The 12,500-nt window shown below is 44.6% G+C and overlaps 1 protein-coding gene across 1 annotated transcript in view; it reads right to left on the bottom strand.

Moving 5' to 3' along the window:
• bin3 (bridging integrator 3) overlaps window positions 1-12,500 on the bottom strand; it is a 54,801-nt gene that overhangs the window by 31,714 nt on the left and 10,587 nt on the right. The window contains exons 3-5 of the mRNA XM_030783423.1: window positions 8,533-8,573; window positions 4,528-4,589; window positions 2,840-2,976 (exon numbers count right to left, since the gene is read on the bottom strand). Of these exons, the coding sequence (XP_030639283.1) occupies window positions 2,840-2,976; window positions 4,528-4,589; window positions 8,533-8,573 (240 nt within the window). The remainder of the gene's footprint in view (window positions 1-2,839; window positions 2,977-4,527; window positions 4,590-8,532; window positions 8,574-12,500) is intronic.

The following is a 12,500-nucleotide window of genomic DNA, read 5'->3' as shown; positions in this document are numbered from 1 at the left end:
GGGAGACAGAGAGAGAGAGAGAGGGAGAGGGAGAGGGAGAGAGGGGGACAAAGAGAGAGAGAGAGAGAGAGAGGGAGAGGGGGCGAGAGGGGGGGGGCATAGAGAGAGAGGGAGAGAGAGGGAGTCTGTTGTGGTGAGGAGTTACTCATACCCAATCTGCTGCAGGAAAAGGATTTTACTTTTAGCCAAAATGAAAAAAAAAAAACAATATTCACACAACTGTTTTTTCCCTTGCTGACGGGCAGAGAGCGTGATAAACATGGGATCCAGGGTTGCGAGGCAACGTAACCGTCTCAGCAGAGTACTCTGACCAGGAGACAAACTATGCTCATTTCTTCAAAATGTCCATTTCCAGAGCCGACTGATTCAGCAGGCAGAATAAGCACACAGCACACAGTCACGTCACATGGGTGAAAAAAACACAAACAGAAAAAAACAAAACAAAACAAAACAAAAACTGTTATTTTAGATCAAAAACATCGGTATCTAAGGATTAGGGCTGAATGAGTTTACATGAGAGTGTGTGTGTGTGTATATATATAAGTGTATGTGTGTGTGTGTGTGTGTACACAGAGGGACACGGTATGCCTTGGGCATCAGTGCAAACAGAGAGAATTCTGGGATACTAATCTCTGCTATGCAGATGCTAACAGCACCTCTTCTAAAAGCTTGAGCGAAAAGCTGGTGTCAAATCTCTGTCTGTCAATATATCCTCTTAGATCCCAGAGACACAAGGCAGTGCGGCTCCTCATTAAACAGGAGAGGAGCCTCATTCTCACGGCAGCCTGCAGGTGATCTCAACATTAACCACACACAAGCCTCCCCAGGCGCCTGGCAATTTAATCAAATATGCAAAACAAACGCCATGAAGAACATAAAACACAGGGACCTAAACAAGGACCTAAAAATGCCCAAAAAAAAAAAAAAGAAACAAACAAGGAAAGAAAGAAAGAAAGAAAGAAAGGAAGAAAGAAAGGAAGAAAGAAAGAAAGAAAACAGAGAGAGACTCAGAGAGAGAGAAAAAGTGTGTGTGTGTGTGTGTGTGTGTGTGTGTGTGTGTGAGAGAGACCGAGAGCTTTCTCGATTAGCTGACAGGGAGTGCAGGAAATCTGGTAAAATGTATTAGTCTCACCTGTAGCCCGTTGACTTGTTCCACTAAACTCTATATCTTAATCTAAATATTAGAGGTGAGTCACACACACACACACACACACACACACACACACACAGAGGGAGACAAAAGAGAGGGAAAAAATAGAAAAGCATTGTGGAAACACAGTGACTCAATAAATAAATCAGAGTCATCAAGGTGATGCAAGGCGTCTGAGTAAGACTTGGTCCGGCCGGTGGAAGTCAGGCCTGTGAGGCAATATGTTTACCATGACAAAAGCAGCGTAGATCCAGAGAACGGACCCTGCCAAAGCCGTGGAAACGTCTCATTACAAAATCCACTTTCACAAATCCCTCCTTCACACCCCAGAGGGTTTTTTTTTTTTTTTATCACTCTCTTGTTCCATTGATAAAGAGATCTACAGCTTTAGATAAAACATGGACTCTATATGACCTCTCTCCTCTGCTCTCTAACACTCATCTCATCCAAATGGAAAATAGCAACAGTCATTTAAATACATACATATTATACACACACACACACATACATACGTGTCTGTGAGTGTATATATATGTATATATAAATATGTGTATATGTGTGTATATATACACACACACACGCACACACACACACACACACACATATATATATGGGTCATTCCCTGTCGAATCAGATAAGGTTGTTGCAGCACCGTCTCAGATTTTGTTCAAACCCTGTCTAAATCATGAACGGGTCCCAAAACCAAGGCCTGTAAAATATTTCTGTTCAAATTCTCTGCTTTCATATTTTTTTCAGCCCTTGATATTATTTCATTTTTATTGCCTCAAAAATGCCTTATCTGGGAAGCCATGTTTGGGCATTAATATCCTGATAAGTATTGATCATATTGCTATATGCTATTGAGCCTCACCAAACTCACAAGACAAACATGTTCTCAGTATGCCAAAACCATTAAAAGCCTGTACTGCATGACATTTTAGGCCCTAGATTTGGAAAAAAAAGTGCAAAATTCCAAAATGAGAGAGATATTGAGGGTACCACAAACCCACATTTTGGCACCAATATGATATCAATCATTATAATTTCTGCAAATACAATCTTTTATTAATTTTGTGCCAATATTTGAGGTCTCTGCCACGAATAGGCATGAAGATATTATGCATAATACAAGGCCTTGTAGCATATTTTAGTATGTGTGTGTGTACATATATATATTTATGTGTGTGTGTGTGTGTGTGTGTGTGTGTGTATGTATATATATATATATACACATATATATATATATACACACACACACACACACACATATACACATGTATGTATATATAAATATTTATGAAGAGACTTGAACACTCAGTAGAATCAATGTGATTAAAAGAGGTTTGCCCTGAGTGGTGGGCAAATCCTTCCAAAATCATCTCACCAGCGCCAAAAACCACAACTTTTACATTTACGTGTCCAAATGCAATTCTGTCCCTCTCAAGCCGTTTTCAGTAAAATCGGCAAAAGTTCAAAAACTTCGGCAGCAGAAACTTCAGCGCAACTTTATTTGTTTAAGCAAAATACAACCCTGGCCAAAGGAACATCGTCTGACTGTTCCGGAAGCTAAAGTTCATGTCCACGACGAGAAAACAAAGCCGTGAAGCTCAGGCGTAGGCTGACGAGGAGAGCGGATGAAGATTATGGGCAGAACAGAACCAGTGTGCGGTATAACGGAGGGAAACTCACTTTCTCCTGATTGAAAGAGTCCATCCTTCTCATGGCGGTGTCCAAAGCCGTCATGGACTCCAGAAATGCCTGGTCCTGTTCACACAGTGGGTTACTCAACAGATCTGCCGAGATCTTCACTGCCGCTTTGGACATGGCTGCAAGACACACACACACACACACACAAACCATGAACATACAAAAACACACACACACACACACACACACACAGAACACACACAGAGACCCATGAACATACACCACCAGCACACACACACACACACACACACAAACCCATGAACATACAGAAACACACAGAACACACACAGAGACCCATGAACATACACAACCAGCACAAACACACACACAAAGACACATAAACATACACAACCAGCACAAACACAGACACACACACAGACACACACAAACACACACACAGAGAACACAAAAAGAACATGAGACCAGGGTTAGGACCAATGAAAACATGACACAATGAGAGAGAGAGAGCCAAAGAGGGGGACAGAGGGGGAGAAAGACCCAAAGCCAAAGCGGAAATACACACCAGCATCTCAAAAACCAAACAGTCACCAAAGCTCAACACTGCCCAAAAACAGTCAACCTACACAAACACGTCAACAACAGAGACTGTTCCTGACTGAGTTTGGGTTGAGAAGCAAAGATGTGTGATATCAGCTCACCGCAGAAAACATGGCTGAGTTTTGCCTGGGATGAGTCTGGGTGTGAGGCGGGGAGGGGGGGGGGGGGCAGGGTTTATTATACATTCAGACTGGAGCAGGAGTCATCTGTCGTGGGGGGGTGAGTGTAAACAGGTATGGCAGCACTAGCGGTGTACGGTAATTGGTGCTGACACTACAGGGACGCTGCTGCGCTTTCATTTACCCAAATCTCTCTCTCTTTTCTTTTTTTTTGGGGGGGTGGGGTAAATATTCATCTCTGTGTCAGCTCTTCTTCCCTTCTGCCTCCAGACACATAGCTGTCATTTTTTTGAGTGGTTAACGGTATATTAAGTAACCTTGCCATCAGAAAAAGGGGGGAAGACCTCTGTGACTAATTCACTGGGAGGTCAGAGCAGGTCGAGGCCCCGCTCGTATCGGATAGATTAAGAACGTCAGGTTTCTGGGAATCACTCTGGACATGACAACAATGGAGCACATCTGACTGCGATCCTTCCTTTACCCATCCTCCATCCCTTCTCAATCACTCCATTCCTCCCTCACCCTCCCCTCTGAAGAGTAACGAATGAGTGAGGAGGACAGAATGTTTGGTCAGGGGCGAGAGCGACCCCTCCGTTCTGTGGGGAGATTTTGACGTGTTCCAAAAGCGGTGACTGACTGAGCGACCCACTGACTGAAGCGTCTGAGGCCTGCCTGAGAGAGAATCCGGGCTCAGACGGGAAAGGCAGAGGAAGGGGAAAGGGATAAGGAGGGGCGAATACGGATCAAACGGAAAGACAATCGTGGAGAGGTGACTATTTCAGAGCGCCTGGCCGTGTACGTGGAAAGGTGACTATTTCAGAGCGCCTAGCCGTGTACATGGAAAAGTGACTATTTCAGAGCGCCTGGCCGTGTACGTGGAAAGGTGACTATTTCAGAGCGCGTGGCCGTGTACGTGGAAAGGTGACTATTTCAGAGCGCGTGGCCGTGTACGTGGAAAGGTGACTATTTCAGAGTGCCTGGCCGTGTACACACCTATATCAGCCTCGGTGCTTTTCTTCATGTCTTTATGTAGCTTCTTTGTCTGGTCTTCCAACCTGAGAGAGAGAGAGAGACAGAGAGAGAGAGAGAGAGAGAGAGAGAGGGAACGAACGTATGAATGTGTTACAAAGAGGATGATACGACAGCTGTGCTGCCTCACGCCAATCCATCACCCACTGACTGCACTAGACAATCTGTCTGTCAGCAGCCTGAAGTCTCTACTCGTCAAAGAAATACTCACACACACACACACACGCAGACACACACACACACACACACACAGAGAGATAGGGAAGAGGGTAGAGAGAGAAGGGTTAGAGAGAGAGAGAATGTGAGAGAGAGGGAGGGAGAGAGAGAGAGAGAGTGAGAGGGACAGGGAGAGAGAGAATGTGAGAGAGAGTGGGGGAGAGAGAGAAGGGGGGGAGAGAGAGAGAGAGAGAGAGGGAGGGAGGGAGGAGAGAGAGAGAGAGAGAGAGAGAGAGAGAGAGAGAGAGAGAGAGAGAGAGAGAGAGAGAGAGAGAGAGAGAGAGAGAGGAGGTCATTTCACGAGGTCAGTACCTGTCGCGTTCCTCTCACTCATACTGAGGGTGTTAACGGAGACAATTACTCAAACAATTGAGGCTGTGGTGTGTGCGTGCGTGTGTGTGTGTGTGTCTGTGTGTGTGTGTACGGGGGGTTTTCTCATTATATCAATTAGGCAGAAAAGGAGAAATTCCCCGGAGACTTAGCTGATGACAATGTGTATAAGAGCTTTGATGATGAGCACACACAGTGAGTGAGTGACACACATCAATAACAACTAAGAGATTCAGTCTCCCTGTGTCTTCTGAACCAGCCGTCCACTGAATAACAGAGAAGACACAGAGACAAAAAAAAGAGGCCAAACAATGACCCCAATGCAAAGAAAAGCAGAGACAGAGAGACACAGACAGTGCGTGTAAAGAAAAGCAGAGACAGAGAGACACAGACAGTGTGTTTAAAGAAAAGCAGAGACAGAGAGACACAGACAGTGCGTGTAAAGAAAAGCAGAGACAGAGAGACACAGACAGTGCGTGTAAAGAAAAGCAGAGACAGAGAGACACAGACAGTGCGTGTAAAGAAAAGCAGAGACAGAGAGACACAGACAGTGCGTGTAAAGAAAAGCAGAGACAGAGAGACACAGACAGTGCGTGTAAAGAAAAGCAGAGACAGAGAGACACAGACAGTGCGTGTAAAGAAAAGATGAGACAGAGAGACACAGACAGTGTGTGTAAAGAAAAGCAGAGACAGAGAGACACAGACAGTGTGTGTAAAGAAAAGCAGAGACAGAGAGAGACAGACAGTGTGTGTAAAGAAAAGCAGAGACAGAGAGACACAGACAGTGTGTGTAAAGAAAAGCAGAGACAGAGAGACACAGACAGTGTGTAAAGAAAAGCAGAGACAGAGAGACACAGACAGTGCGTGTAAAGAAAAGATGAGACAGAGAGACACAGACAGTGTGTGTAAAGAAAAGCAGAGACAGAGAGACACAGACAGTGTGTATAAAGAAAAGCAGGAGACAGAGAGACACAGACAGTGTGTGTAAAGAAAAGCAGAGACAGAGAGACACAGACAGTGTGTGTAAAGAAAAGCAGAGACAGAAAGACACAGACAGTGTGTGTAAAGAAAAACAGAGACAGAGAGACACAGACAGTGTGTGTAAAGAAAAGCAGAGACAGAAAGACACAGACAGTGTGTGCAAAGAAAAGAAAAGACAAAACAGAGAGAGAAGAGCGAGGGGGGGGGGGGGGGGTGCAAGCGAAAAAAAAAAAAAAAAGACAGAAAAAAAAAATACAGCGAAACTTACAATAAATCTACAGGAATTCCTTTAAGAATTTCAAAGCTAAACAGTTCAGATTTACGGAAAAGAAACACAGGGGAATCCGAGATACAGAGAGAGAGAGAGAGAGAGAGAGAGAGAGCATGAAAGAGAGAGAGTGAGAGAGAGAGAGCGAGAGAGAGAGAGAGTGTGAGAGCAAGAGAGGGAGAGAGGGAGGGAGGGAGAGAGAGAGAGAGAGAGAGAGAGAGAGAGAGGGAGAGAGGGAGGGAGAGAGAGAGAGAGAAAGAGAGAGAGAGGGAGGGAGAGAGACAGAGAGAGAGAGACAGAGAGAGGGAGAGAGAGAGAGGGAGAGAGAGAGAGACAGAGAGAGACAGAGTTAGAGAGAGAGAGAGACAGAGAGAGGGAGAGAGAGAGGGAGAGAGAGGGAGAGAGAGAAAGAGGTAGAGAGAGAGGGAGAGGGAGAGTTAGAGAGAGAGAGAGAGAGAGAGAGCTAGAGTTAGAGAGAGAGACAGGGAGGGATTACTGCTCTCTCTATCACAGGCAGGTGAGAGAAAAGGTGTTAATGGCGTCTCTGTGGACCAGAGCCATCAGTCTGTCACGCGTGACCTTGAACACGGGAGAGACGTTGAACAGGGGTCACGACCTGACACCAGTATTCAGATCAGACTAGACATGTTCTCACATGGTTGGGGGTTGGGGGGGGGGGTGATTGTGGAGAAAAACCGTGTCATCTGAAAGCGTTTGTGGTTTCGTGGGACTGTAGCCACCACTGGGTTTTCCTATGATGATATTAGCGAGAGCGTCACAGACAAAAATACTTTTATTCAAAGGCTAACGTAACGGACAGAATCGGTTTTAATAATAAAAGGAAAAAAAAAAGAAAGAAATCATGATGCGTATTGAACCTTTACTGTTAAAGAAAAAGTACCATTTTGTTTTTCACGTGGGGGGGGGGGCGGTTTTCCTTTTTTCCTGCAGGTATGCACTGAGACTGGTCTATAGCTGTTTTGTCGGCGTGTGAAATTCATAGTGAAACATTGTCATCTCGAAAGCAATATTAATCCGGCCATTAATCTGCTGTGATATTGCTCAAATCGAGTGAGAGACGGCTGGCTTTTCAAAGCCAAGCAGGCAGCTGTGTTTGTCGGCGCTCCGGAGGACGGAGCGACTGACTGACTGACTGAGAGTACGCGCGCGCACTGATTAAGATCAAACAGTGGGAGTGATGATGCCAGGCCAGAAGTCCAGTCTGAACATGCCTGCTACGTACATCTCCCCATTCACGAAACCAACACCCCCCCCCCCCCCCGCCCCACCCCGCCTCCCTCCATCCCTCCGTTCTCTTACTCATCCCTACGAGGAGCGCTGGTTTCTTCGTTATTTCGGCCCACCTACTCAACGAAACTCAACCTTGGAAGACAGCACAAAAGTGCGTTTATGCAAAACGGTTCACCCACACACACCATACATGCACTCAGTCACACACACACACAGACCACACATTCACTCAATGAGACACACCCACAAACACCACACTCACTCAGTCAGAGACACACACACACAGATACACAGAACACACATTCACTCAGACACACATACAAACACCATACAGTCACTCAGTCAGACACACACACACACACACATATACACAAACACACATCATATATTCACTCAAACAGACACATACACACTTGCACTCTTGCCGAGAAAGGCCCACTAGCAAGATTACATGAGCTGGTCCGTCACATACTCCTAAGCAGAAGAGCTCTAGTTATTAGACTACATGCTTACACAAACACGTGTGCACACACACGGACTGCGTTTCTGGGGGTACCTTAAAGGTTTATGGAGCTTCAATGTCCTCAAAGCCACTCTGGAGCTGTTTTTTTGATTGACAGCTGACTGAAAGAGACCCCTGGCTGTGTCATGTGACCTGATTTCTCTGAGAGATTTGGGGTACGGTGTGTATTTTAAGATGGCTTTGTTTCCTGTGTGTTTCTGTGTTTTCTTCAGAAACTGAAATTCCCGTTACAGGGTTTCTGTTTTTCTTTTTCTAAGACAACGATTTCAAAAAAACTAATGATACACCGACCCCCTGCCACCACCCCCCCCCCCCAAAAAAATAAATAAATAGTTTTTTTTTCTTTTAAACCACCATGGAGGGTATCATATACATCAATTCAAACATAATGTCAACTTACTTTTGAAGTTTTTCATATTCGCGTTCAAAGTCCCTTTCAACCTGTGCAAAACAGAACACAAACACAAACACACACACACACACACACAGAAAAGAAAGAGAGATGAGAACAAGAGTTGAACAGAGCGGAAGGAGCGAGAAAAAGCTTGTGGGCAAATCGCCCCAGTTTTCCTTCAGGGCTGTAACGAGTCTGCATTAAGCTGGAGTATGGCTGCCTCTCAGTGCTTCACCTTCACTTCAAACATCGTCCAAAACACAAAGCATTACTGTGGCCAAAAACACAAACAGTCCACCGCATTCAGGCTCAACACGCTCAGTGAGTTTTACGTTTTTCTCTTCAACAATACCCTTCTGACGTTTGAGGAAAAAAAAAAAAACCAAAAACAAGGATGCTTTATTTTTTGAAAATGTCTAGTTCTACTGATGTTGTTAAAAACAAACCTGTGTGTTAGATTTTCACGTGACGTGGTCGCATCATGTCGTTCTGAGAATCAGGGGTCAGTTTTCTCTGGAATGTTCCATGTACAAACAGACAGACCTGCTCCCATTGTTATGCAATGTGCTTCTCGTTCTTACTCCAGCACCTCTCATTTATCCTGTAATCCTCAGCAGGACTGCAACAATAACTGCATCATCGCCATACCGCGGTATTAGGAGGTGTATCGTGGTATTAGGATGTGTACCACGGTGTTGAGTCTGTCACCGCCATAACCGTGATAACAGCTCCCCCCCCCCCATTATCTGAGAGTGCTGCCGTCCTCATGTAGCTTTTGGCTTGGTCTGTGGCCTTGTCTACACATGTTTGCATCTTTTCAAAAACTCACTTTTTTGCAATGAGTTTTTAAGAGGATCACGTCCACTATGCACGTATTTTTTTAAATCTGTCCACACGAGAATGAGAAAACGATTCTAAGGTCACACAGACCTCTGCACTGAGCATACACGTAACATTTAGCAAAGCGCATCACGTCATTGTAACCTTCTGGTCGACCGACCAATCAAATCAGTCGAGAGGACTGACACTGAGGATTAGCGGTTTGCGAGTCTGATGTTGAAAACTACTGGTGATCAATTGCAACTGTCAGCAAATAATGTTACGGAGGAAAACATTTAATGTATAATAACCCCTACCTATACCCATATTTATTAATATAATGCGTAACAAAACTCACGTAAAATGCTTTTAAATGTGTGTAACAACTATGTCTTTAGTTTTAAGCTAATGAGCCAAATATTTAGCAATTTATATGGTGTTTGCAATGCACGCCATGAACAAACTAGCAGACCTGCAATTAGCCTTGGCCTAGAACTCAATCGATAGATTTTTGTCTTTTGAAAGTGATAAAACAGAAGAAATGATGATGAAGTGGTCGTTTTGCTAGCGACTGCAATGAATCCTCATGACTGCAGATCACGGACAGACATGTCATTCAGAAACAGTTTTTAAATTCATTAAACTATGACAGAGTGTTAGGGGGAAGTATTGAGACAACTGAGAAAAAAAAGTTACAAGAATAAAGTTGTAATTCTGTGATGGACTGGTGACCTGTCCAGGGTGTTTCCCTGCCTTTCGTCCAATGAGCGCTGGGATGGGCTTCAGCACCCCCGCGACCCTAATTAGGATTAGCGGCTTTGAAAATCAATGAATGAAAGTCATAATGTAATGAGAATAAAGTCATAATATTAGGAGAATAAAGTTGTAATTGTACGAGAAAAAAATTCATAATATTGCGAGAATAAATCGTGAAATTTCGAGGAAAAAAAAAAAACCACAATTTTTTGGAAAATATATTACCAGCAACCAACAAAACGGGTGAGAGGACAGTCAATGGCAGCCTGATCTTCTGGCAACTGCTGTTTGTCTCAGGTGCCGTGCCACACACATCAGTCAACAGGTAACTTTACTTAATCATCTTATCATTAAACGTTTGATAAAAGCGGTTCTGCTTGTTGAGCAAATACAGGTTTACAGTTTTGTTACCCATTATTTAAGACATGCGGCAGGCTGCTCCTCTGACATTATCCCTCTGAAATAACACCTAGCCTAAAATTACAACTTTATTCTCACTATATTATGACTTTTTCTAGTCAAATCACAACTTTATTCTCACTATATTATGACTTTTTCTAGTAAAATTACAACTTTATTCTCACTATATTATGACTTTTTCTAGTAAAATCACAACTTTATTCTCACTATATTATGACTTTTTCTAGTAAAGTTACAACTTTATTCTCATAATATTGTGACCTTATTCTCAAAATCTCCGAATTTTTGTCCTCACAATGTGGCCCTAATACTATTTCATATTAAACTCTTTCAGCTCAACAATTTGAACCAGTAACCTAAAATGAACGAATAATTAAACACAGGGGGGTTTGGTTTGCTGTATTACCGCAAACCGCAAGGTGGCATTCTTCGAAAGCCATGGTAAAGAAATTTCTATACCATTGTAGCCCTAATGTATAGGTGTGTGCATATGTTTGTATATATGAGTGCTGGTCCATATGTGTACAGGGCTGTGTTTTTGTGTGTGTGAGAGACTGTGTGTATTTGAAAGCGGTAGGTGTGTACAGGGCTGTGTGTGTGTGTGTGTGTGAGACTGTGTGTGTTTGTATGGTGGTATGTGTGTACAGGGCTGTGTGTGTGTGTGTGAGAGAGACTGTGTGTATTTGTATGGCGGTATGTGTGTACAGGGCTGTATATGTGTGTGTGTGTGTGTGTGTGAGAGACTGTGTGTATTTGAAAGCGGTATGTGTGTACAGGGCTGTGTGTGTGTGTGTGTGTGTGTGTGAGACTGTGTGTGTTTGTATGGTGGTATGTGTGTACAGGGCTCTGTGTGTGTGTGTGTGTGTGTGAGACTGTGTGTATTTGTATGGTGGTATGTGTGTACAGGGCTGTATATGTGTGTGTATGTGTGTGTGAGACTGTGTGTATTTGTATGGCGGTATGTGTGTACAGGGCTATATATGTGTGTGTGTGTGTGTGTGTGTGTGTGTGTGTGTGAGAGAGACTGTAATGTAACTCCTGTGGTCTGGCGGGCTCTGAGGGCCCTGTTCTGTGTGTCTGTGGGCACAGTCACTAAACAAACACACTGAGGGGGGGAGGAGGCGCTGTCCTGACTGCATGTAAAAAGTCTAAAGCGGCCGCTCTCTGGACCTGCCCACTCACCAGCTTTCCCAGTGGCACAGGGATGGAACAGGAAACGAGGCAGGGAAGAAAAGAGGGGATGTGGTTTCACCCCAGCAAAACAGACGGAGGCCAGTGCATCACCCACTTACTGACACAGCCAGCGTTCTGACTGGGAGACCAGTGCACAGGTACATGCAGAACAGAGCCATTAACTGCTTACACACACACACTCTCGCTCTCAGTCTCTCTCTCTCTCACACACACGCACGCATGCACGCGCGCACGCACGCACACACACACAGGTGAGAGGTCATCAGCAGGGCTAATCAGGTCACAGTTCTCTGATATCAGAAGCTCAGTGGGCGCGTGTGATGTATGGACAGACAATTTATTAAACTGATGATAAAATGTTTGATAACGAGAATCCGGAGGCTGAAGGCTAAGCCTGCAGATTGCGACTGCCTAAGACCAAAAAGATTCCCTCCGAGTTCTGCAGCAGGAATTCAGACAGTAATTACGGACACGCCTCTTGGCAGACGCGTGTCAGTCCTGTTTCTGGAAAAGTCCGAGCTTTGGGAGAGTGACCGTCGGATGTTTTACGAGGACTTTTCCAAGGCCACACAGACTTTCTCTTTTCTTCTCTCCTCAGGCCCAGACAGAGGACAATGCTGGGTTCCCTGTCTGAAACATGACTGCGGTCAAACTCAGGTCCAGCATCTCTCCAGTCCTGGGTAGGGTTTGGGTTCTGCATAAAGCCAAAAAGCTAACCAGAACCCACCCAAAACCATGTCAGAGTGGTAGCAGGACAGTCTTCGTGGGCATACCAAGGGCACCGT

Source organism: Chanos chanos, chromosome 1 (genome assembly GCF_902362185.1).
Source record: "Chanos chanos chromosome 1, fChaCha1.1, whole genome shotgun sequence".
Lineage (NCBI taxonomy): Eukaryota > Metazoa > Chordata > Actinopteri > Gonorynchiformes > Chanidae > Chanos > Chanos chanos.
Note: the sequence above shows the minus strand (reverse complement) of the source record. Positions and strands in the feature narration are given on the sequence as shown.